Source organism: Peromyscus leucopus, chromosome 1, assembly GCF_004664715.2.
Source record: "Peromyscus leucopus breed LL Stock chromosome 1, UCI_PerLeu_2.1, whole genome shotgun sequence".
Classification (NCBI taxonomy): Eukaryota; Metazoa; Chordata; class Mammalia; order Rodentia; family Cricetidae; genus Peromyscus; species Peromyscus leucopus.
Genome location: NC_051063.1, coordinates 90,231,735 through 90,255,157, shown reverse-complemented (window position 1 = coordinate 90,255,157; position 23,423 = coordinate 90,231,735). Strand labels below are relative to the sequence as shown.

The following is a 23,423-nucleotide window of genomic DNA, read 5'->3' as shown; positions in this document are numbered from 1 at the left end:
ATAAGATCTCAGCAAATCACAGCCTCAGGTATTTAATTTATAAAGTCACAACAAAACTAGATTACTGTAAAGATCATGACTGAATGATGTGGAAATTTAAAGCAGCTCCTGTCCCAGAGTAAATGCTCAAGAAATTGTACCCATGGCTGCTCCCGTGGGACTTAACTTCCATACCTGAACATATCCTTTTTTCCCTTGAGAATGGGTCCAAACGCAGTGGCACAGCACAAAGAAGACCTTAGGTGTTTGGGTGATATTCCCGTCCATCCCACTTTAGGGGGACCTAGAGCTCCATCTGTGAAGATACCAGCTGCAGTACCAGAACTCTGAAGAATCAACCAGCATGGGGCCTATCTCATCTTTGTCTCCAAACTTTCTTCCTCTTCTGGGCTATTTTCTGGAGTGTGGCCTTCCTTTCTCTGTCTCTGTAGAAGTGTTACATATAGGACAGGGCTTGACCTGTCACATCCTGACTGGTAACCCAAGTTAGAGCTGAGACTTGGAAGCTTGGGCCATTGGGACAAGCAGCACCATGGACAGAGCCTCTTGTGACTCTTAAGGTGGCCATCTGTTTTAAGTTCTGTGATGGCCAAGGTAATGGAGGGATAGGCACTGTCCTTCTAAAAGGCCTTAGTACAATTACAAATGGCAGGTGGGGACATTCAATTAGTACTGAATCGTAACCACTGAACTGAAGAGAGAGCCATAGTACCCAGGAGCTTGTGTAGTACTTCTGCAGCCACATGACCTTTGCCATCTAAGACCAAAAGGAGATGCAGAAGGGTGGCTGGAAAGCAGAGTCTCTGCTTTAACTTCAGTCTCTTCCTTCAGGCAAATTTAACATCCTAATGTACATCATTGGAGAGATGGGAATGTCTTCCTGCCTCATGGCCTCTGCACATGCTACTCCTCCCATCTAGAACAATCCTTCCTCCAAATATTTTCATGACTGGCTCCTTTCCTCTCTTGAGGCTTCAGATTTATAGCCACATTCTTAGAGACATTGTCCTTATGTGACCCAACAGATCCTGTTTATTCTCTGCCTTAGCACTTATCTGTTTTCCTTCTCATATTTATCAGAATTGGCAATTATTTATATCAACTTTTAAAGGTTCACATTCTATTGTCTGCTAGCAAAGAATTATGTAATACAATGGCAAAGGTGTGACCTGTTTGGTCCATCTTGCCCAATCCCAAGAATCCAAGGACCTAGGGTTCACTCAATAAAATACTTATGGGTGAGCAGGAATCACACACAGTGGTTCCAATCCCAGTTCTGCTATCTATGCAGATGGCATAGTTCTCTCTTAGTAACTAATTTGTTCATCTCCAAAACCAGTATCAAGACTCCCACCCAATAGTCTCCCAGAGCTATTGTGGGTATCAAGGGAGATCAGTCATGTGCATACCCTTGGCCTTGAACTGTTTCTTCCTTTTCACTATCCAGAACTGTGCCAAGAGGCCTCATCGGGGGAAGTCTTCTTGTTGGCCTCTGCGGCCCTTGCCAACATCACCTTCTTTGACAAAATGGCCTGTGAGATGCTTCTACAGTTGAATGCCATCCGTGTCCTCCTGGAAGCCTGCAGTGATAAACAGAGAGTGGACACACCTTATACTCGGGACCAGGTGAGAAGCCTAGGGAGGCCCAGACTTCTACAGTTTACCTCTTGGAGTAGGACAAGCCCACAAATAGTCAGGGTGGGAACAGGAAGAGATCACATTCACACAGGCCTATCGTTTGCCTGATTTATTGGCTTCTGATACTCAGTGCCTATTATAGTTCTTCTAGGTGTTAGTTATGGGCACAGGGCTGGAGGGTCTACCCCATGTTGGTCTTCATTGTGTGTCTCCTTCTTTAGCTAGGTGCCTCCTCTTGAACCTTTCTCCCACATGATTTAGGGCACCTTCACCTTCAAGTGCCCTACCCTGGGCTTACTCTGGTCATGTCAGATGAGATCCAGTGGGGACACAATAAGAACAAGGCCTTTGGAGACAGGTGATGACATGGATACAGCAGATCTTTGCTGTAAATAATCGTGTTACTTTGGGCAATTTATTCTTTTTTCATTTGTAAAATGTGTATACATAATTACAGAGTCCATGAAGGAATCAGATGAACTGGTGAATGCAGACTCTTAGTGTAGACTCTGGCACAAAGATGCTGTAGAGTGAGTGGATGCCCCATTGGAGCTAACACTGTACACAGCACTGAGGGAGAACCTTGTGTGTAGAATGTGATGTTGCTTCCAGTGTGAATGGCCCATGACTCTGCAGAGTCCCTTACCTGACTATGAGGAATGGCAGCTCCCCCTCCCCATGAAGTCTCACTGAGGGTACCTCATAGGAGTGGGGATATTGTTAAATAGGAGGCAAGGGGACACTCACCCTGCATTGGGGTTCAAGAGGGTTTTTTTTCCTGTCCTCCTGCCTGAGCCTGGCACATCTCCTGCTGTCCTCAGGATGGCTTCACCTTCTGCCCTGGCTCTGAGCAGCCACTTAGCTAGAGAGAGCATACCCATTAAAGAAACAAATGGCTCTTTGCTATGGCAGAGGGACGATTAAGGTGATCAGAGGGCTCTCTGTAATGAAGACAAAGAAGATGAATTGGGCTCTGAAGTGCTCACCGCCCCCTGAAATACTTAAGAAATTAAATACCCTGTGAGGCTTCCGGTAATGAGCATGCCAGTGACGCCAATGCTGTGCAAAGCTTCCTGGTCTTGGCTATGTATGTACTTAGTGAACCTCTGTTTGGACAGTGAGAACTCCTCCATCATCTAGGCAAGCCAACTCCACTTAATTTGTCAAGCCAAAGCCTCACTGGCAAAGCCCATTCTATGCTCACCTTTGGGTATAGACCCAAGAACATTGCCATGGATCTGGGTTTTCCATCTGCTTCCACTAATCTAGAGGAAGATAGCACAGGTTACATCTGGATATCAGGCATTAAGAAGATTGTCCTAGACTGGGGATGTAGTGCAGTTGGTGGAATTTTTGCCTCCCATACACAAAGCCTTGAGTTTGACTCCCACAACTGGGCACAGTGGTGCATGCCTGTAACTTCAGCGCTTGGGAAGTAGAGGTAGGAGGATCAAAAGTTCAAGGTCACCCTCAGCTACTTAGAGGGTTTCAAGCCAACTTAAGACCATATCTTAAAAAGAATAAAAGATAAAAAAAATTAAAAAGTAAAAGAAGACCCTATTCAAGTAGCAGTCTTCATGGTCCCATGATTTCACACCCATGGGGTGTTATACAGAGGCCATGCTGTGCAGGGAGCTAACCACGGACACAATAGGGCAGGGAAGGACAGCCTCTAAGGCCTTTGCACAAGCAGTGTCTATCACCTCTGAAGTGGAGGGTATTTACAACAGAAATGTGACGAACCTGTCTGTGAACTGCTTTCACAGAGGTAGATGCTGCCTACATTTCTGTAGACATTCGTAGTCTGTTTGGTACTTTAGAATGACCACATTTTATATTGTTTCTGTGACTTCAGTATCTATGCTACTTACCAGAAATCCATTGATCAGGAATGCAAAATACTGGGAGTTGTAATAGTGACCTGTGTCTCAAAAGCCTTCTGTAGTTTCCAAGTCTCTGCCATGTGTGTAAATAAGAGTAGAAACAACACAAGTTTTGGGCTTAGGTGCACTTGAGCTCAGATCCTGTCTCTGTTGTTTCCTAGCTCTGTGACTTTGGACCAATCTCTTAATCTCTCTAAGCCACAATTTTCTCATATGTATAATGCAGATAATAACATTTCTTCTCTCCTCTGGCCCTTATATGATTAAATGGGATGGTGTTCATAAAGCATTTAGAACCGAAGTGGGTACTCAGTAGTGAGTGGGGTAGGTTACTATAATAGGATAGATTGGGATGGTCTAGATGGAGATGCCTAATTTAGGGCAAGAATGGAGGGCTAGGAAATACAGTTAATTCAGTGGGGAATGTTGTATGGTGTGAAGTAATGGGTGGCATGTCTGGCTTCAGGTTGTGTGTGGACACATACTAGGGGTGTGTGTGTGTGTGTGTGTGTGTGTGTGTGTGTGTGTGTGTGTGTGTGTGTAAGGTTGAAAAGTACTATAAGCTGGATGGAGCTGGGGAGATGGTTCACTTGGTAAAATGCTTGCTGCCCAAGTGTGAGAACCTGATTCAAATCTGTAGAACCCACATAAAAGCTGAGCAAAGACACATACACCTGCAGTTTTGGTGCTGGAAGGAGGAGACAAGTGGGTCCATGGAACCCCTAGCTTCAGGGCAGACCACTCAATATACACAGGTGGAGAATGATCGATCTCTGGCTTCCACATGCATGCATACATACATGAACACACACATCATGGGGGGGGGGAGAGAGAAGAAGAAGAAGGAAAAGAAGAAAGAGGAGCAGGAGAAGGAGGAGGAAGAGGAAGGGAATTCCAGAGCCATGCTTGACATCATTGGCTAGCTTCTGATTAAAGAGTAATGTTAATTACAGTTTTATGAACATTGGATTTTTTTTTTTAGTCTGAATCCCTGGGCAACATAGAAGTACCCATGATTTGCTGTTAGATGTATACCAGGTGTTCTGTGTCATAAGGTCTGTCAGGCCAGACCACTTACCTCTGATGAGTGTTCTGGACATACTTCTCTTGTTTTCCATGCACTGTAATCTTCAGGGTGAGGAGGGATGCTGGTGGAGTCAAGGTGTGGTCAGAGTGACTGTTAAGAGTGCTAGGGATGTGACACAACCTAGGCTGTGACGTCATGTCTGCCTGTAAGCAAGGGTTTCTGGACCACCTGCTCTAGGGGAGCCCAAGATGATCATTTTTCCTCTGTGTGCTATTAGAAGACTAACCAACCCACTTCCTACCAATCAGAAACACTTATTTTTGAACTAGTGACATGGGGACCCCCTGCTGGTCTGGGTTAATTTGTTATCTACTTCAGTTTTCCTATGGTCTTTGTATGCCAACTGAAAGATGATTTCAGAATGCCACAGAAGGCATTGGATGTTTTCTAGCTAGGAAGGGCTCTGCCTTCGTTTTCTAATGCTGTTGTAAAATATCATGACTGAGGCAATCTGTAAAAGAAAGAGTTTCTTTGAGGCTTATGGTTTCAGAGAATTAGAGTCAATGACCATCATGGCAGGGAACATGGCAGCAGGCAGACAGGCAGGCCTGGTGCTAGAGCAGTAGCCGAGAGCTCACATCTTTATCAATAAGTGTGAGGCAGAGAGAGCTAAATGGGAATAGTGTAGGCATTTGAAACCACAAAGCCCACCCCAGTGACACACTTCCTCCAACAAGGCCACATATCCATCCTACCTATTCCTTTTCAAATAGTTCCACCAACTAGGGACCAAGTCTTCAAATAGATGAATGGGGACCATACTCACTTGAACCACCACAGAGTCTCCAAATATGAAACCTTTCATTCCCTTGAGGTGATCTCCATTCCAGTACCTCTTGGTAACATCAGTGTTCAGCCCCTTCATGTGGCTGTCACATTGCTAGTGTTCCTTGAATAAATCATTCAAGGTCTGGGTACTTTCAGGCCCTGCCTCTTAGAGGCATGCTGTGTTTGGTTTGGTTTGTTTGTTTGTTTTTTGTTTTTCAAGATAGGGTTTCTCTGTGTATCCCTGGTTGTCCTGGAACTCACTCTGTAGACCACGCTGGCCTCAGATTCAGAGATCTGCTTGCCTCTGCCTCCCCAGTGCTGGGATTAAAGGCATATGCCACCACCACCCAGCTATGTTTGTTTAATTTAGCAAGTGTTCTGGGTGATTGATAAGACACCGTGAATGCTTATAATAGTTTTATGACTTATTTTTCTCTACCGTGCTCTCCTGTGGTGCTTATACCAAGTGATACTCCACAGAGATGCCCATTCCTATTCCCCCAAATCAATGAATAACTTACTGTACATAGCAAAAGGGATTTTGCACAAAGTGATTAATTAAGGCTCTTAACCTAGGAATTTCATCCAGGTGGGTCCAATATAATGACACATGCTTTTATGTGAGGAGTGAGGAGGACTAGAATCAAAGAAAATGGCTAGGGTTTCATTATTGACAGTTCTTTTTCTCTTGTTTTGGGACAATAAATGTTGTGGGCTGAGTGGAGAAAGTTAGATGGAAAAGTTGGGTTGAAGATACAGTCCCCAAATTGAAGGATATATAAAGTACACAGTCTTTTAAAAATAATTGTTTGTTTATTTATCCATTTACTTAAATATGTGGGGGTATGGACATGTGTATGCAGATGTATGTACCTGTGTGCAATTGTGGAGTCTCTCCTTTAGCCTGGGGCTTTCTTAACTTATCACTTGGATGCTGGAGCCCAGACTCTGGTAGCACTAAACCATCTCTCCAGCACAGGTGAGAGAGAAAGTGTGTGCCACACAGATTACTGTTCATCTGGTTCTCCCCAGAAGCCCTTAGAATTAACGTGCACAGGTGTGTGTGTGCAAAGCCCCTAGAATTAACGTGTGTGTGTGTGTGTGTGTGTGTGCACCTTAATCAAATATGATCTGTTTAAGACTTCAGAGCTCTAGCATTACAAGATAATAAATTGTTTTAAGTTACTAAGTTTGCAGTAATCTGTTATAGCAGCAATAGGAAACATATATCCTTTCATTAACCGAGGCACAGAAGTTTGGGTACCATTGCTAGAGTCATGTGGATAACAAGAGATGGAGCCAGGATCTAAGCCTACACTACCTCTCATCTAGGCTATTTCTTGAGGCCAGTGTCCTCTGTGCTCACTAGGTAACTACAGAGAGATCATGAAAAACAGGCCTTGATTTTGCATCAGTTGAATAAGTCTGGGCCAGGAGAAACTGTGGATCTGGCTCCTGCATTCCGTATCCTGATAGCATTGCTAGCTTGCTTCCAGCCAGGTAAACCAGCTGTCCTTAAAACTGCAGTTGTGGGGCTAACTAACTGCTAGGTGAAAACATTGGATTCTCTCCCCTCTCTATCACGGTGCATACAAGTGTGTTTCAAAAGGGAGACTCCAAGCAGGGTATAATTGGCATTTATTCAAATTGTGCTTAATTGATTACTTCATCTGCACCTCAGAAAACCACATGGGGTACAGGCTCTGTAAGGAGGAAGTAATTTTCATTAACAGGATCTAAATTAGTCCAACACAAAGACCTACCTGGTGCCTGTGACTCAGCTAATGATTGCCATATAATGAAGCCGCTGCTGAAGACAAAGCTTTTATTCCGCTTCCTCCCTTCCTCGTTCCCTCTCTTCCTTCCTTTCTTCATGAATGTACAGGTTAAATGAGAGTCTGTATTCAGAAATGTCTGTCTGCTGAAGGGTGGGGCATGGCAGCCCCTGTGTGGTCAGAGCAGGCTGTGCTCTTGGTGTTACTAACAGCCCAAAGAGAGCTGGATGCACTACAATCTGACTTGACCCCTGTGTCTCTCTTATGACTGTTCACCTTATGGCTCTTGGGGAACCTTCCATTTGAGGGCTGCATCTATAACCTATCTTTTCTCTCTAGCTTCTTCCACTGAGCCCACAAATACTCCCTATTCTGAAATAGGGGTAAAAGAACTTTCAATATGTACTTACCACTCCTTTCATGAAACCCTGGGCATTGCAGTTGACTTCAGAATTAGGTTTTTGAGGTGTTTCCCTGCGCTCTCCCAACATCTTACTCTAGTCACTACTTACCCATCCAGCCCCTGACCAGGTCTGAGTGGGGAGGGGCTGATGCATAGATCTGTCTCCATAGTCAACATGTATTGAGAGGGAGGGAGAGATAGATATTCTATTATTATGGTACTTTTTCTGTTCTGTTTAAGAGATCTTTTAGACGGTTTATTATGGACAGTAATATGCTAACATTAAACCAGTTAAAATTCAGTGAATGTTCTTTCTTGGCAAACTTTGCGTATCATTCATGCTTAGGATTGAAGCTTCCTGTGCTATCCTCTGTACACTATCACTGCCATCTCAGAGTTGGAGCATGGCCCCTGCTCAGACCATCCCATCAGCTTGAAAGAAACTGTCTGGGGAATGGGCTCACACCTGGAAGAAATACTATTTTTATTTCACTGTTTATTTTGATTGTCATCTGCATGCTCTCTGCTTCTGTAGAGACAGGCACATTTCCGCCATGTGGTTTCTTTTAGGAACACTATTACAGGCTATCTCTGTTGATAGTACCCACACTTCCATCCTCAGCTTGTTGTGGAATATCATTTTAAGATGTATTACATTAATTTGTGCTGTGGAACATTTGTTTGATTATGCAAAGATGTGTTGCATTCTTTTATGTTGCATTTGTTTAACTCTATGAAGCTCTGCTACTTTGCCTGTCTAAAACACCTGATTGGTCTAATAAAGAGCTGAGTGGCCAATAGCAAGGCAGGAGAAAGGATAGGTGGGGCTGGTAGGTAGAGAGCATAAATAGAAAGGGAAAAAAAGATCAAGGAGCAAGAAAAAAAGAGAAGTATGCTAGGTGCCAGCCATCCAGCCATGCAGCCAGCCATGGAGTAAGAATGAAAGTAAGATACACAGGGGTAAGAAAAGGAAAAAAACTAAGAGGCAAAAGATAAATGGGATATTTAAGAAAAGCTGACTAGTAACAAGCCAAGATAAGGCTAGACATTCTTAAGTAATAATAAGTCTCTGTGTATTTATTTGGGAGCTGGGTGGTGGGGCCCCAAAGAGTAAAAGAACCAAAGAGAGTAAAAAACAACCAACAACATTATCTTGTTTATTTTTTTATTCTTTACATCATTTATAGTTTGGGTCTCTTGTTGGATATTCCTTATTCCATTTCTGTGCAGTGAGACCCCTTTATCGTGCCATGGGGGACTAGGGTATGTTAAAGCCTGTAACTATAACCTACCTGACTGTAACCAATCCTGGATATCCACTGAATGTCAGTATCTTATCATTAATGACAAAGTCCTCCAGTGGTGATCTGTAATTGAGGCTTGTAGACCACAGACTTGTAAAGTGTGGCTAAGTTAAACTTTCTCATCAGAATCTACCTTTTGTACATACTCTCTTGCCTCGAGCTGAGCCTTTTTTCATTTCACCTTGAAGGTCAGTATCAGGAAAGGAAATTGACGTAGGTGAACCTAATTAAAGGTGGATCAAAGAGTCAGGAGATCAAGCCAGAACAGAAGAGATAAGGGGCCAGGAACCTGCCAATTTTGTCTGGATTTTAGGGGTTAGGCTAAGAGGGTTCCTGCATCCAAACAGCTGGGCTTCAACTTCATTACCTGTGGGGCCCCCAGACAACCATTTCAGAGCCACCCACTGATGAATGGGCACCAGCCACCGGAACTTAAATCTGGGTCGCAGGAGCCCATGGGAACAGAGGACAATACCATGAAAGGATGGGCAGATGTACAGTAGGGAGCCAGGCTGGAGGATCACTCTGCAGCCCCCAGCTGACCTGCCTTCAGAGAGTACCCTGGGAATTGTGCGTGTCTGTTTTACAGTTTCTCAATTCCATTTTCCAGATTGTGACCATCTTGGCAAACATGTCTGTGCTGGAGCAGTGTGCCTCCGACATCATTCAGGAGAATGGTATGTCTGGGAATGTCCTGTGGCTTATCAGGGTATACGGCACCACATGCCTTCATGCTTGTGTAAATCCTATGTGCAGATATATAAATATACATACATTTCTACGTCTGTATGAGCATATACACACACAAATACATGAACATGCATGCACGAGCACACACATAAACACACAGAATTCTGTGTATAACCTGGCCAAAGATGGAATGCTCATTTGCCCTCATAGGCTTCAATTCTAGTGGGAGATAGAAAACAAAAAAGATAATGCCAGGTCGTGATAGTGGCATGAGGACAAAAAGGCAGGGAGGGGGGCAAGATTGTCCCCAAGTGAGGAGATGTTGCTATTTATTCACATTATTCCATTTGGCCTCCATGGAAAGCTAATGTATGGGAAGGAGTGGAGGTGAGGAGGAGGAGAAGGCAGCTGGGCTGCCCCCACCATTCTCCAAGGGAATCTCCCTTCCAACTGACCCTCTGTTCTACCTTATGCGTTCATGGTCAAGGAGAGTTGGAACCTGGGCCTGTCAGCCTGAAGGCTGATGTAAGCAGTTTCTGTCAAAGACAAGGTGGCTGCCTTGCAGCTGGGAACAGAGCTGGGGTGGCTGGAGTTTCCTGTGACTGAGGAATAAGGGAGCAATTAGCAAGCAGTTGGAGACCTGAGACACTAATGAGAGTGAGCTGGGAGCCTGGGTACCTCGGCTCTCCTAAAGTCCCTTCCCCCAGGCTGCCCTGCTGTCTTAACAAACATGCACTTGCCCGTTCCCTGGGACTAATTGAAACACACCATTTTGTGTTAATTTCCTGAGATTGAGCTAATAATGAGAAACTGTGCCGAGCCAGCTGAGGCCAAGAGGAGAGGCTGCGTGGTGTCACTTGTATTCTCCTCCTTCAGCACTTGGAGTCTTGGCTGAAGTGGCTGATGACAGCAGGCTGCCACTTGCCTGTGCCTTTGAGGTTGGGATAGCTGCCATCTGGAGAGTGCTTTGTGGCTTACCAAGTGCTATTGACTAACTCACTGAGTCCACAGTGGTGAAAACCTACCGTGTGCCTGGCATTGTGCTGGGCAGCGGGGACATGGAGTTTAATGAGCCCCCAGGACATTTGTCCTAAAGGTTCTTCCTGTCCATAGTGAGGCCCTGCCCTGGCTGGAGTGTTGATGTATGAGATAGCAGAGTCACAGAGGGGGGCAGGAGGGTAGTAGCATCTGAACACCAGAGCTGTACGGGGTGGGCTGGAATTCTGGCTGTTTATTCATGAACAATATGGCCTCTCTCTTTTCCCTCTGAAAAGTGAGAACAGCAATGTTTGCTCTCTGGAGAGTGTGAGGATAACCATGAAGAGTGTCAGGGCAGTGTCTGACCCAGGATGAGCCCTGTACCAGATTTCACAGAGAGAGAGTTTAAGGAAGACAGTATTTGTCAGAGTAGAACAGGATTTGAGGGATCCAAATGGCAGTGACATACCAAGAGGCCACTAGAAGCCTCCAGGAGACTCCCGGGTCTTGATAAAGGAAAACCCTGTTAAATAGTCTGGGCTCTGAGAACCCATTACTAAGTCACAGGTTGTAAATGTAGATCCATTTACGGGATCCAGACACAGCCAAATAGATGAGGTGGACAAGGATTAGCCCGATCTCATTAATAATAGTAAACTGAAGATGGCGTGGAAGCACACTCTCCAGAGAGCAAACATTGCTGTTCTCACTTTTCAGAGGGAAAAGAGAGAGGCCATATTGTTCATGAATAAACAGCCAGAATTCCAGCCCACCCCGTACAGCTCTGGTGTTCAGATGCTACTACCCTCCTGCCCCCCTCTGTGACTCTGCTATCTCATACATCAACACTCCAGCCAGGGCAGGGCCTCACTATGGACAGGAAGAACCTTTAGGACAAATGTCCTGGGGGCTCATTAAACTCCATGTCCCCGCTGCCCAGCACAATGCCAGGCACACGGTAGGTTTTCACCACTGTGGACTCCGGTTCAGGAGGCCGCAGTGGGAGGATTTTGAGTTTCAGGCCAGCCTCGGCTACATAGCCAGTTCCAGGCCAGCCTGAGATACATAGCACATCCCTGTCTTAATATAAAACAAAAGTAGAAATTAACAACAACAATAAGCTGCTGGCCATATAGAATGTATGTGGGGTCACTATTGTCAATTCAGAAGACAAATGTTAGAAATCAGAAATCTAGATTTTTATGGAAATCATCAACTCTCATGCAACATAATTATTGAAGCCACAAAATAAAGTAAAGCATATCTTTAGATCATGTCTAGTTTAAGTTCCTACCTGGCTGGTCGGGACTAGGGTGGTGGGGGGAGGGGCAGCGTACACAGAAGGTGGGCTGCTGCTGCAAACCTGTAGATGGGAGATATTGGAGAATAAGAGGCAAAGGGGCATTCCCCTCAGAAAGGGTGGGCAAAGACAGGCTAGTGACATGGATATGGGTATTCTTTATAGAACAATCAGGAGACAGATCTCGTTTAGGGAGGAGATAGGAGGCTCCTGAGTGAACTAGATGCAGCCTCAACCTGGCACTCCCACTGTGCATACATTTGCTCTAGTGGTTCTCCAGCCTAAAGTTAAGACACCTGCTGCCATGGGACTCAGCACCTTTGGCCTGTCACAGATGCAGCCCCATCAGAGGTGACAAGGTAATGGGACCAGTCATCCAAGTTCCACCTAGCACCCTCATGTGCTGTGTCCTCTGGGCAAGAGGCTCACCCTGCTCTGGACCTCAAAGTAGATTTACCATGGTCATGCCCATGAGGCCATTGTGAGGTCTGAGGGGACTGAGCATTTACTGTGCATATAACACAGAGTGCATATAACACACTGTGAGATAAACCATAAAACCAATAATGGTGCTTTAAAAAGTGAGAATGTCTTCTAGATGTTTTTAGTGATGTGGTGCCTAGAATCAGACACATCCCCATGGATGAGAAGAAAAAGGCGACCATATCCAGCTTCCACCTCTGTTTGAGATTCCCCTGCCCCAAGCCTTTGCTTAAGCCTTTCTTCCATCTGTCCAGATAGCTGCACTAGGAAAGCTCATTACTGGGGGTGAGTCTACACTGCCCAAATTGTCTGTTGCCTCCCGCCCAGGTGTCCAGCTCATCATGGGCATGCTGTCTGAGAAGCCAAGGTCTGGGACTGCTGCTGAAGTGGCAGCCTGTGAAAGGGTACAGCAGAAGGCTGCAGTGACGCTGGCCCGCCTCTGCCGAGACCCGGATGTAGCCCAGGAGGCCGTGCGGCTCAGCTGTAAGTGATGCTGCCTGGGGTTGGAATGGAACGGGGAGCTTGGGATGGAAGTAGCTGTGATTTCATGGTGTGTCAGTGGGCAGCATATTAGGGCTAACTGGGGTGAACCCCACTCTTTTGTGTGCTGCGACTTGTGGGGTAGAAACTGTGGGGATAGCCCCTAGTCTAAATTGTAACAAGAGATAAAATTAAACCAGGGTATTGACTCAACTGCCGACTCCTTGTCATTCAGAACCCAACTATTTCCTTCGCACCCATGTACTCATTTATTTACTTATTCTCCATTCATTTGTTTATTTACCCAGTAATTCATTGATTGGGTTATTTGTTTATTCACTACTTTGTTCACTTACTTGCCATCAGAGTATCCATTATTTCTCTCTATCATTGTTAGCTTCCTATTTGCCTAAATATTTCCAGAACCTCCATTTTCTGCTAAGTTCTAAAGCGGTGGTTCTCAGCATGTAGGTTATGACCCCTTTGGTGGGGGTCAAATGACCTTTTCCCAGGAGTTGACCACCTGGAAACACAGTTTTTTACATTATGATTCATAATAGTAGCAAAATTACAGTTATGAAGTAGCAATGAAATAATGTTATGGTTGAGGTCACCACAACATGAGGGACTGTATTAAAAGGTTGCAGTATTAGGAAGGTTGAGATCTACTGTTCTAGAGGAATACAATACCAGCCCTGAGCACAGAGTGGTGACAGATAGAATGGTCTACATGTCGGAATCATGAGAGTGATGCTCAAAGTATATCTGGTAGACAGAACAGTCCCTGCTTTATGGGTGGGTTGAAGAATGTTTTTAGCAAGGACATGTATCTTTTTGTGGCTTGTGGCAACATTTTCCCAATAAATCCCTAGGATTATAAATGTTAATGGGGCCTATAGTTTTCTATAATTTTAGCTAAAGTGTATTTTCTGAATGATATAGCCAATTAGAGAAATACATAGCTGTGAGGTCCCAGTGCACAGGTGTGAAGGTTAAACATTATACTGCTAAAACTGGAAGTATATACTCCCAAATCCTTGCTCCGAGAAATGGGCAACATGTCTGCAGCATTTACCAAAGATCAGCCCAAGCCAGCGCTCTGGCACTTGTGGGTTTGGCTTTGACATTTTACTTTTCTCGCCCGTGAGCAGAAAGTAGAAAGTTTCCTGAAAATATTCCTCCAGGTGGGTTCAGTGTCTCCTCTGCAGACTGGCATAAAAATATATTGTGGGTGATACTGGCCAGCACCTCTAGGTCAGCCTGGCCAGGCTTTTCTAACCCAGCTGTGAAATCTCTTTGTGTCTTGTGCAGGTATGTCTCGCCTCATTGAGCTCTGCAGATCCCCATCTGAGAGGAACAGCAGTGATGCTGTACTCGTGGCGTGCCTGGTGAGTTCTCAGCCTGCCCTCAGCTTCCCCCAAGGCTTTCAGGAAGGTAGACTGAGGTCAGGGCTGCTGGATCTGCCATAGTTGGATATGCCTTGATACTGCTCTAGACTTTGGGTTTTATATTAAAATACCAGTATGCTGTTGCTTTCTATTAACTGATTAAGTTGTGACAAAAATCAAGTAAAAGATGAGGAATCTTTTAGGTTCTAGGGACTCACAATAGCATGTTAAAACTGGAGAGGTGAGCTGGAGGGCTGCTAGGTGGTAGTTGATGTCATAGAGCCTCCAGAACACAGGAGCCAGGAAATAGAGAGCTGTCTGTCCAAAGTGAACAATTATGAGAAAGTCTCCTTTCACTCCCAGGAGTAACACTGCAGGGTCCCTCCTGCCAAGTAGCTGCACCTGTCTGCTGTAGAAATGACTATAAAGGGCATGACAGGACAGTGAGGGTTACTCAACCAGCTGCTAAGATCTTCTTGAACCCCAGCAAGTGCATCCTGGGAGCATCCCACTTCTGGGTACTAGGAAACTACTCAACTGTAGCAGATGGGCAATACATGCTTTGTTCACACTTATCTTCTGGTGGGGCTGTGATGAGCTCTAGAGCAGAGTGGCAGATGAGCTAGAAGTGTGGTGCCATGGGGAAGTAGTTAGCTTTCAGAAGAGAGAGCCAGATCTTTGGCCCTCAAAGGACGCAGGGGAGAAGTAGTGAATGTAGGGTTTCTCCAAGTTGGGTCATCACAAAGCACTCTCCTTGTCCCACTCACTGAGCTCAGCTCATTTCTGGGAGTTCTAGATGGACACCGTCAAGTTGTAGAAGCAGCTGGCATTGCCATCAACAGGCCTGTCCTGGCTGTACTTTGGTGAGCTGTGTGTCACTGAGTAGATCAAAGTGCTCTAATTCTTATTTAGGAAATATTTGCTGAATGGTTTGATGTGCTACTTCCTTTTCTAGACTCTGGGGATATAGCTGTGGAGATAGGAGAGAGCTCTCCTCCAGCTTGGATGCTCTTATCTCTCGTGCCTTTGGAAGTCTGGTGAAGATTTTTAACCTCTTCTCAGACTCTTTTCTTGACAAATTCATACATGCATATAATGTATTTCAAGCATATTCACCCCCATTAGGCCCCTTTCCCCCTCCATGCACTCTGGATTTCTTATTCCTAACACATTCTCCTCCCATTTTCTGAATAATTTTTAAATGCATAAAAAAATTAATGTGGAGCTTTAAAAGGGCACCAATTATGCTAAAACCACTATTCAATATTTATGCACAAAGCATATTAAAACCATGCTTGCTCGTGGTAGTAAATACTATTTGAAGGCAACTTCGACATCTCTAATGGAGTCTGCAGATACCTGTGATTTCTGTTATAGAGCAGGGCTGGAAATCAGCAACACTGACAACTGGAGTTGCTATTCCAGTGAGGAGTTTGTGAAAAAAGAGATCAAACCTTCTTGAGTCTATTTTTCTATCAAGCAAAATGGGGAGCAATTCATCGCTGACAAACACATAATAATTGGCCCCCAATTCCCTGATCTTCATCACTCTGGCAGCAGCAACTGCCTGACTGAAGGACTTGATAGAGTCAAGGACGTTGGGAGCACTTGGGAAACTATAGGCTGCCTCAGTTGTGAGGGCTTGTTGCTATTACTACTGGCATTTTTCTCGAGAGTACATAGAAGGTTTTGGTTGCCATCTTCAATCACTCAGAGAACTTTCAAGTGGAAAGGGACTACATTTATTCTTGGATGTTGAGAAGAGCCCCTTTCTAATCCACCCCCCATGTGATGCTGAGTGAATTCTCCTATGAGAGTTTGACTCATGATGCTTTCATACAACTTGCATGGAATTGTCCATGATTTTCCATTATTTACCATACCACCATCCACTCACTCAGCCCTTCTTAGTTAGTATGGGTCTGACCTGACAATGGGACATGAAGGCCTCCTATCATTTCCAGGTCTTTTCCAACTCTGCTGGAAGTATTGTCTTTTCCCAAGCCCCAAACAAATGCCATCTCTATACTTTGTTCAGCTCTGGAGGCTCAGCTCTGAATACCCATCTGATGATGTTTCCCAGGATCCCCCTGTGATACAAAAGCAGGGAATACACCATGCATAACCCCAGTTTCTCTGCTTGTCTTTTGATGTAATCCATATCATTCATGTTCTAGACTTGAAATTCTCTGGAGGTCTGGGCTTGAAAAGACCCTCTTGTTCTAGCCATGTTCTTTCTTTCCCACTCTCTCATGGCACTGGTCTCACTATTTTAACTTGAGAAAGATTTGTATCTCTCTCCTGATTCTAGAATGTTCTAAGAGCAAAAGCCTTTATATAGACCTTTGCATTTTTACGTGACCTTGAGTTTGAATACTATTTCTTGTGCAACTTTTGCAATTAGTTGACTTGCTCCCATCCCCTAGCCACTGATGCTGGTGGATGTTCATTGCTTGGCTTATTAAAGGCTCCAACATTGGGGTACAGGCCTCTGGGCAGCAAGATGAGAGATGCAAGGAGCCTAGCCAGGTTGATGGAGTTGGGAGTCTCTTTTTCTGTTCCTAAGGCCTTCTTTCTGTCCTGAAGACTGTCCTCAGGTGAGGGGAGGATAATTCAATTACTATCTCCGTGTGGAGGAAATGGCAGCATGGATTACCTCTGGCAAACAGGATTGATTTTTCTATGGCAAAGCAGCTGGGAATAGGCAACTGTCTTCATTGAATACTTGGGTGTCTGGGAATGAGATCCAGGGACGATTGACTTTAACCCTCCCAAGAAAGGAGACTCTGAAAATAAGGCTGAGGAGGGTGTGTGAGCTGAAGGTGTGCACAGAGGTAAAGGGACACAAATTGTTCCTTTGTTAGGGTAACCAAGGATGGCTTTGCTGGAGAGGTGAGGGTAGATAAATGCTGCTAACTAGGAAAGAGCAGGAGAGACATGTCACAGCGAAGTACATAAGCAAGGTACCTGCCCAGGAGCAGAAGCGAGCCCAGTGCTCAGTGAGTTGAGCAGGGGAGCTGGTTCATTGTTCTGCCTGCCCCCCTGCTGCTTACCCTGCTTTGATTTGGATTTCTCAGCCACAGCATCCTTATCTACCTCGACTCTGTTTCCTATTTCCTCCCTCTTTCTTTTCCATCTCATGGTGCTCTGGGAGGGACTGGCTGCATTTTTGGGTGAGTGAATAGTCCTTGTTTCTGTAAATTACTCAGAGCATCTGAGAACAATAATTCGAGTCCATGGATGTTTCTGGAAGTCCCAGTCTCTGAGAAGAACACATTTTGAACTTACACACAACACTAAGTTGACCAGATCCTTAAAACAGTTTCCCAGAGTGATTAAAACAAAACAAAACAACAACAACAACAACAACAAAAACAGAGACAGTAAGACTATTATTAAAATCCTTAAGAGCTTCCAGATGATGCCTTCCACACTGGCTCAAGTGCAAATGAAATCAGGTGACCATGGAGATTAGGGCACAATGGTGACCAAAGGTGCTACTAAAGTATCATGGGACAAGTATCAGGTAATCAGATTAAATTGCCTGGTTAATGCAGCGCATTTCTCCAAATGCATCCATGGGGCAGCTGAGGGAAGCACATATGTGCACAGGGCCCAGTGTGACCTGTATCTTCTTTTCTGCTTTCTTCCCAGGCTGCCCTGCGTCGGTTGGCCGGGGTCTGCCCAGAAGGCCTCCAGGACTCTGACTTCCAGCAGCTGGTCCAGCCTCGGCTTGTGGATTCCTTCTTGCTGTGTAGCAACATGGAGGAGAGTTTTGTGTAGTGTGTGGGAGAGGAGGCACACTATGCACACTTCTCAGAACACGCCAGCTGTCCCCACCTCCTTATTTATATGTAATTTATTTTTTTACATGAAATAGAAAGGGAAAATGGATGGTTCTCAGGAATCGTTTTGCTTTTTTTTTCCTTTTGGCTTCTGTGGCTGTGCAGATGTTAACGCTAACATAACAGGATGTCACAGGTGATTTCCCACCATAATGCTTTTCCTCTTTTCAGCATATACTCTTGCCTATTTAAAAAGGAAAAAAAAATAACTTTGAACCAGGGTATTTTAACTGCCCAGCATTTTTTAAAAATTAGTTTTACTCTTTTCAGAAATTTAAAGTGAATTTCACAGTTGGACAGATGTACTGTAAGGAAATGTTTTTCTTTAATAAATGGAATTATGGAAAATGTGTCCATTTTTTATTTTCTGCTTGAATTGTATTTTAAACTCAGTTTTTGCTTCTCATGGTTGCATGCTGAAGGAACTTCTCCAGCTGTTAAAAGTACAGAGAGAGTTGTATTGTTTTTATAAATACATTTAAAATGTATATCTGAGTACATTAAAACTCAGCCTCCCTTGGTTCCTCCACCCTGGTTAACTGTCCTTTTGGTGAAGAGAGTCCTGAGCCAAGGCACAGTGCATGAGTCCTCTGCAGAAGGCTTCTGGGAAGGGTGGTGCTTGAGTGGCCTGATACTGAGAATTTCTTACCAGCTCTGTGGTCAGTGTCCTCATGCTCATAGGTTGACCGTGGTGACAGTATTCACACCACAGAAATAAGTGTTTTGATCTCAGTGAGCTACTTTTTCAATATCCCTGCTCTGAAGAATTACATAGATTTATGAGTTTTGGAAGTTATGATGTCATCATGTATAACATGATTTTATTATTTGTGTGTGTGTGCCATGGTATGTGTGTGGAGGTCAAAGGATAACTTATGGAAGTTGTTTATGTTGTTCTATTATGTGGGTCCTAGGAATTCAACTCAGGTTATTAGGTTCAGTGGCAAGTTCCTTTATCCCTCAAGCCACCTTGCCTACCCTATGATATGATTTTATAAAGCTCAAGAAAGATTTATCAAACACCATATTATTAGTATATGAATTAATCTAATGCATCAGGTCCTGGGCTAAGCATCTAATATCTCCTTTACCCCTCACAATAATCATATGGTCATTCATCACTGTACGCAGATATATTACCACGCATGATCATATTACTGAATCACTTGGCTGAGGTCAGTAACTTGCAAGTTATGCTAGAATATGAATCTGACAACTTCTATTGCCTGAGCCATTGTTGTTCCAAAGTCCCATAAAGAAAAGTGATGATGATGTACTAGTGGGAAACACTTGCATGCCATTTACCACATCCATCCTTTGAAGCATCTATATTAATTTATGAATACATTAATATTGACCTATATCTTATTCCTTTGTCTATTTTCTAACCAGGAAAGGTCACTTGACAGATGAGGAAATAAAGAAACTCTTTTTACTGCTGAGACAATGGAGCTCAGACACCAAGTAATGGCTTCCGAGTCCCTGTCCAAAGCTTGCACAGTTAGGAAGAAAGTTTTTAATGTTTTAAGATTTTATTTATTTTTGTTTATGGATGTTTTACGTACATGTATGTTTTACCTACATGTATGTCTGCAGAATGTGTGTGCAGTGCACATGGAGGCCAGAAATTCTGGAACTGTAGTTGCAGATGGTTATAGTCGCCATGTGGGTATTAAGAACTGGATCCAGGTTCTCTGCAAGAACAGCAAGTGCTCTGAACCATTGAGCCATTTCTCCAGCCTCAGGAAGAAGGTTCTAGTTAGCTGTTTGGGTGTTGACACCTCTCATTATATATCAACATATGACTTGTTAATACCATGGCTGATCTCATCAGATGAGTCCTTAAACACTGGGAAGGTACCATGCTTGGAAGCTCAAATCATATTGTTGGGAACAAATATTATCAGTTTCCAAATATTATCTAAATGTTTGGAAAGATTGAAAAAAAAAGTCTTTCTACATGTCTCAGTCTTAACAGTTATAATTGGCTTGTCAGTTGACCTTGTGAGTAGAGACAGTGGAGAAAGCAACTAGACCACAGTTCAGTTACATAGCTGCCTTCTTGGAACTGACACCCTTTATAGCTCAGTATGTAGCAGAAATGTTTAGAGTCCGGTTCTAGTTTTTGTCAATAAGAATTCTAGAAACTAAAACAGCACTATAAATGTAACATTTTCAAGTACTATATTAAAAATATTCCTAAGTGACATTGTTACTCAGACTTGGAAGAGTGGCAGAATTCAACAGGAGCACAGTTGATGACACTGTCTTGAACCTTGAATGTACAATATTATCTACCATCACTTATGTACCATTAGTAACGTCATCAAGTGGAAATACAAGTTACACAAGTAAATCTTCAGTGCTATGAAAATAGCCTTGGCCTTTGAGAATTCCTAAAAGGATTTTGTGAACTGTTGGAGATTGTGGGCCCCACTTGAGCATCATTGATTTAGGTGAACGTTGCGTTTAGTTATTAAGGAAACTGGAGCCTGTGTTGATGGGAAGAAAGTGATTTTCTCATAAATGCATAAACTGAGGACTTGTTGGGTTGCAGGTCAAAGGTCTGCCCATTCTGCAGACTAGTTGGTCAGTAAGGCAGAAAAAGCTGAGACTAAAGAAAAGGAGAAATATGTATGTTGAAAATCTTCAATGTAACACTTGTTTTTTTTTTTTTTTTTTTTTTTTTTTAAGTATCTATCAGGCAGGGTCCTGATAGGAAACAGAATTTAACTCAGTTCAAATAAAGAACTCCAGTAAAAGGACTACCTGAGGACTTGTAAGATGAGTTCAGGGAGCCACTGGAGACTGTTGAGCCAGCCAGGGATTAACTGTAGACTGCTCTTAGCAACCTTAGGCAGAGGGTCACATGACATTAGAGAGCAATTATGGGAGTGACAGAGACTCAGTCTTGAACAGACGTGTAGAGCATGAGCAGAGAGGTCACAGAATGGATACATCCACACTCTCTTTTCCCACTTTCTGACCTTCCATCAGTGTCTCCTATTGCCTAGTCCCCTCCACTGAGAGACAGATGGCAGAACATTCAAGAATCAGCTGCTTGAGAAGAGAGAAGAATGGAAGGCAATGGAGAACAGACCTGGTTGTGTCAAAATCACTCAGCCCTCATTCACCAGACAACCACTCTCATCAGAATGAAACATCCAGAACCAAGACTGTGTCTTCTTTCTCTCTATTCCTTTTTCCTCCATTCTGTCTCTACCCAGCCAATCACCAGTTATGATAGAGCAGAGCCATGAGTAAGTGAACAGGTTAAACACTGAAGGTCACAGGGAAAATCAACACTACATTTTTACTTTAAGGGGAAGAGCTCTAAGGAAGAGCTAAAGAAAATATTCAAAAGTCAAAGAGAACATTTCTTTCTTAATGACTTTCTGCTTGGTTAAGGAAAGCTGGGAGCTGTGGGTGTATGGGTCTAATTTTCAAATATCAGTTGTGGTTTAGAGTGAGAAAGACTAAGACTAAGACTGAGTGAGCTGAGCCTTTTCAAAGGCACCAAGATACAAAAGACATCAGGCATGCTCCACTGAAAGACTCTTTGTGAGAGATCCTGCCCTCAGGGAACCCACAGCTTTGTTATGCTTTGTCCTGGCTACATTAAACCTGGAAATAATTACTGTTCCTGTGGTAATGTCTTTGCACAACACACATTCATAATATGGAGAGATGGTATTACACATAAAAGAAGCTTTATTAATAACTCAAAGAATGGGCAAAATAAAAAGGGTAGTTGGATGTTGAATGGAAAACTAAGAATAAGACTTAAAGGGCCTTTAAAAAATAATGTTATTCAGAAAGGTGATCTTTTTGAGGGAGAAAGTTTAAAATAGGAATGGAAGAATGGCATCAGGATCTGGGTAGAAGTTAGAGTTAAAATCTACAGGACATGGAAAAATGCCCCTACCCTCAGGCAGGATGACATGACAGAGTTCTGATGGTAAGACCCTCAAAGCCTCATCAGTTTTAAGGTGGCTTTGGACCATAGACTGCTAGCTTGAGTGATTAGCAAGAATTTCCACCTAAAACCTGATAAAGCTTATAAAAATAGTTCCAAGGTAGAGCCAAGAGTAACTTCCTAGTTTGTGTCTTTCATGCTAGCTAAGGGACAGAGATGCTGTGGCATTCGAGCTTGACCTACATCATGGTGGGTTCCCACCATGGTACACAGAGGCATCTCCAGGCTGTGTAGCATGCTGTGTGGCAGATTTAGCTTTTGCTAGTAAAGAAAAAAAAAAAAGGTTTCTGGGCTACATGTTGTGCTTCCTAAGTTGGCAGTGAGCATGGCTTTCAGAGCTGGCAGTAAACATACCTCCACCATATTGGGAAACCAAACAGGGTGGAGCCGGCAGCCAGGGCTGCTGCCACTTTTGTCCTGGCCACACAGTTTAGCAGTTTAAAATCTCTCCTGGTCAGAAAAGAATTATAGATGCACAATAAGACAGATTCAGATGGAATAAACCTCTAAACAGTTTGCAATGTGTGTAAAAATGTATGTAGGCTTGGAAGAGAGAGGAAAATGAGTATAGGCAATTATATAAAGAAATAGTTTTAAAAAATAAAGTCTTAAAAGAAACGATAAAAGTAATATAAAAGAAATAGCCATGTAAAGATGGAAAATACACAGAGATCCTAGATTATGTATATTGTATTTTCTTTAAAATTGTTGACTGTTAATGAGCTAACTGCAGAAAGATATTTGATTGTAAAGACTACTAAGTTAGACCAATATATGTATTTTAAAGGTATCTTGACTTCAAAAAAAAATTTTTTTTTTTCGAGACAGGGTTTCTCTGTGTAGCTTTGCGCCTTTCCTGGAACTCACTTGGTAGCCCAGGCTGTTGACTTCAAAATTTGAATCTAAAAATATATTGCTTTGGAAAGAAGGCTCTGTTTTTGTTTCCACAGGAAATGAGAGGCTATGGATTCATTCAAAATTAAAGATGATCATATTTAATTGAGGAAGCCCCCTGAAATCCGGACTACAAACATAAAAACATAAACCTGAAAGAACTGCAAGACATGTGATGTATACTTTACCTGCTCAATTACATAACAAGAAATTATCTTTGGCTGACTTGTGTACAAGTCTGTTTTTATATTAATGTAGATATGTATGTTACCTTTAAAAGTTTATGTATTTTCGGGATGAGGGGACCAGACACCAATGAAAACAAATGGCCCAGATGATCCAGCATCTCAAAATGTCTTTGTTGCAGTTTCCTCTGAGTTCTGCATCCAGAAAAGGGTTCAAGGCTACTGGCTGAGATGATCCAGACTCATAGACAACTCCAGTCAGGACTTGACCATAATAATACATTTTCTCAGGATTCCCCAAAGATTACCAGGGCCCCAAATAAGCAGGAAGTAGCCTAGAAAACTA

The 23,423-nt window shown here is 43.4% G+C and overlaps 1 protein-coding gene across 1 annotated transcript in view; it reads left to right on the top strand.

Moving 5' to 3' along the window:
- The window catches only part of Insc (INSC spindle orientation adaptor protein), a 110,639-nt gene extending 92,277 nt beyond the window's left edge, over nucleotides 1-18,362 (top strand). Inside the window, 5 exon segments of the mRNA XM_028875887.2 lie at nucleotides 1,448-1,626; nucleotides 9,469-9,535; nucleotides 12,637-12,792; nucleotides 14,101-14,177; nucleotides 17,832-18,362. Coding sequence (XP_028731720.1) covers nucleotides 1,448-1,626; nucleotides 9,469-9,535; nucleotides 12,637-12,792; nucleotides 14,101-14,177; nucleotides 17,832-17,960 — 608 coding nt within the window. The 3' untranslated portion in view covers nucleotides 17,961-18,362.
- The last annotated feature ends 5,061 nt before the right edge of the window (nucleotides 18,363-23,423 follow it).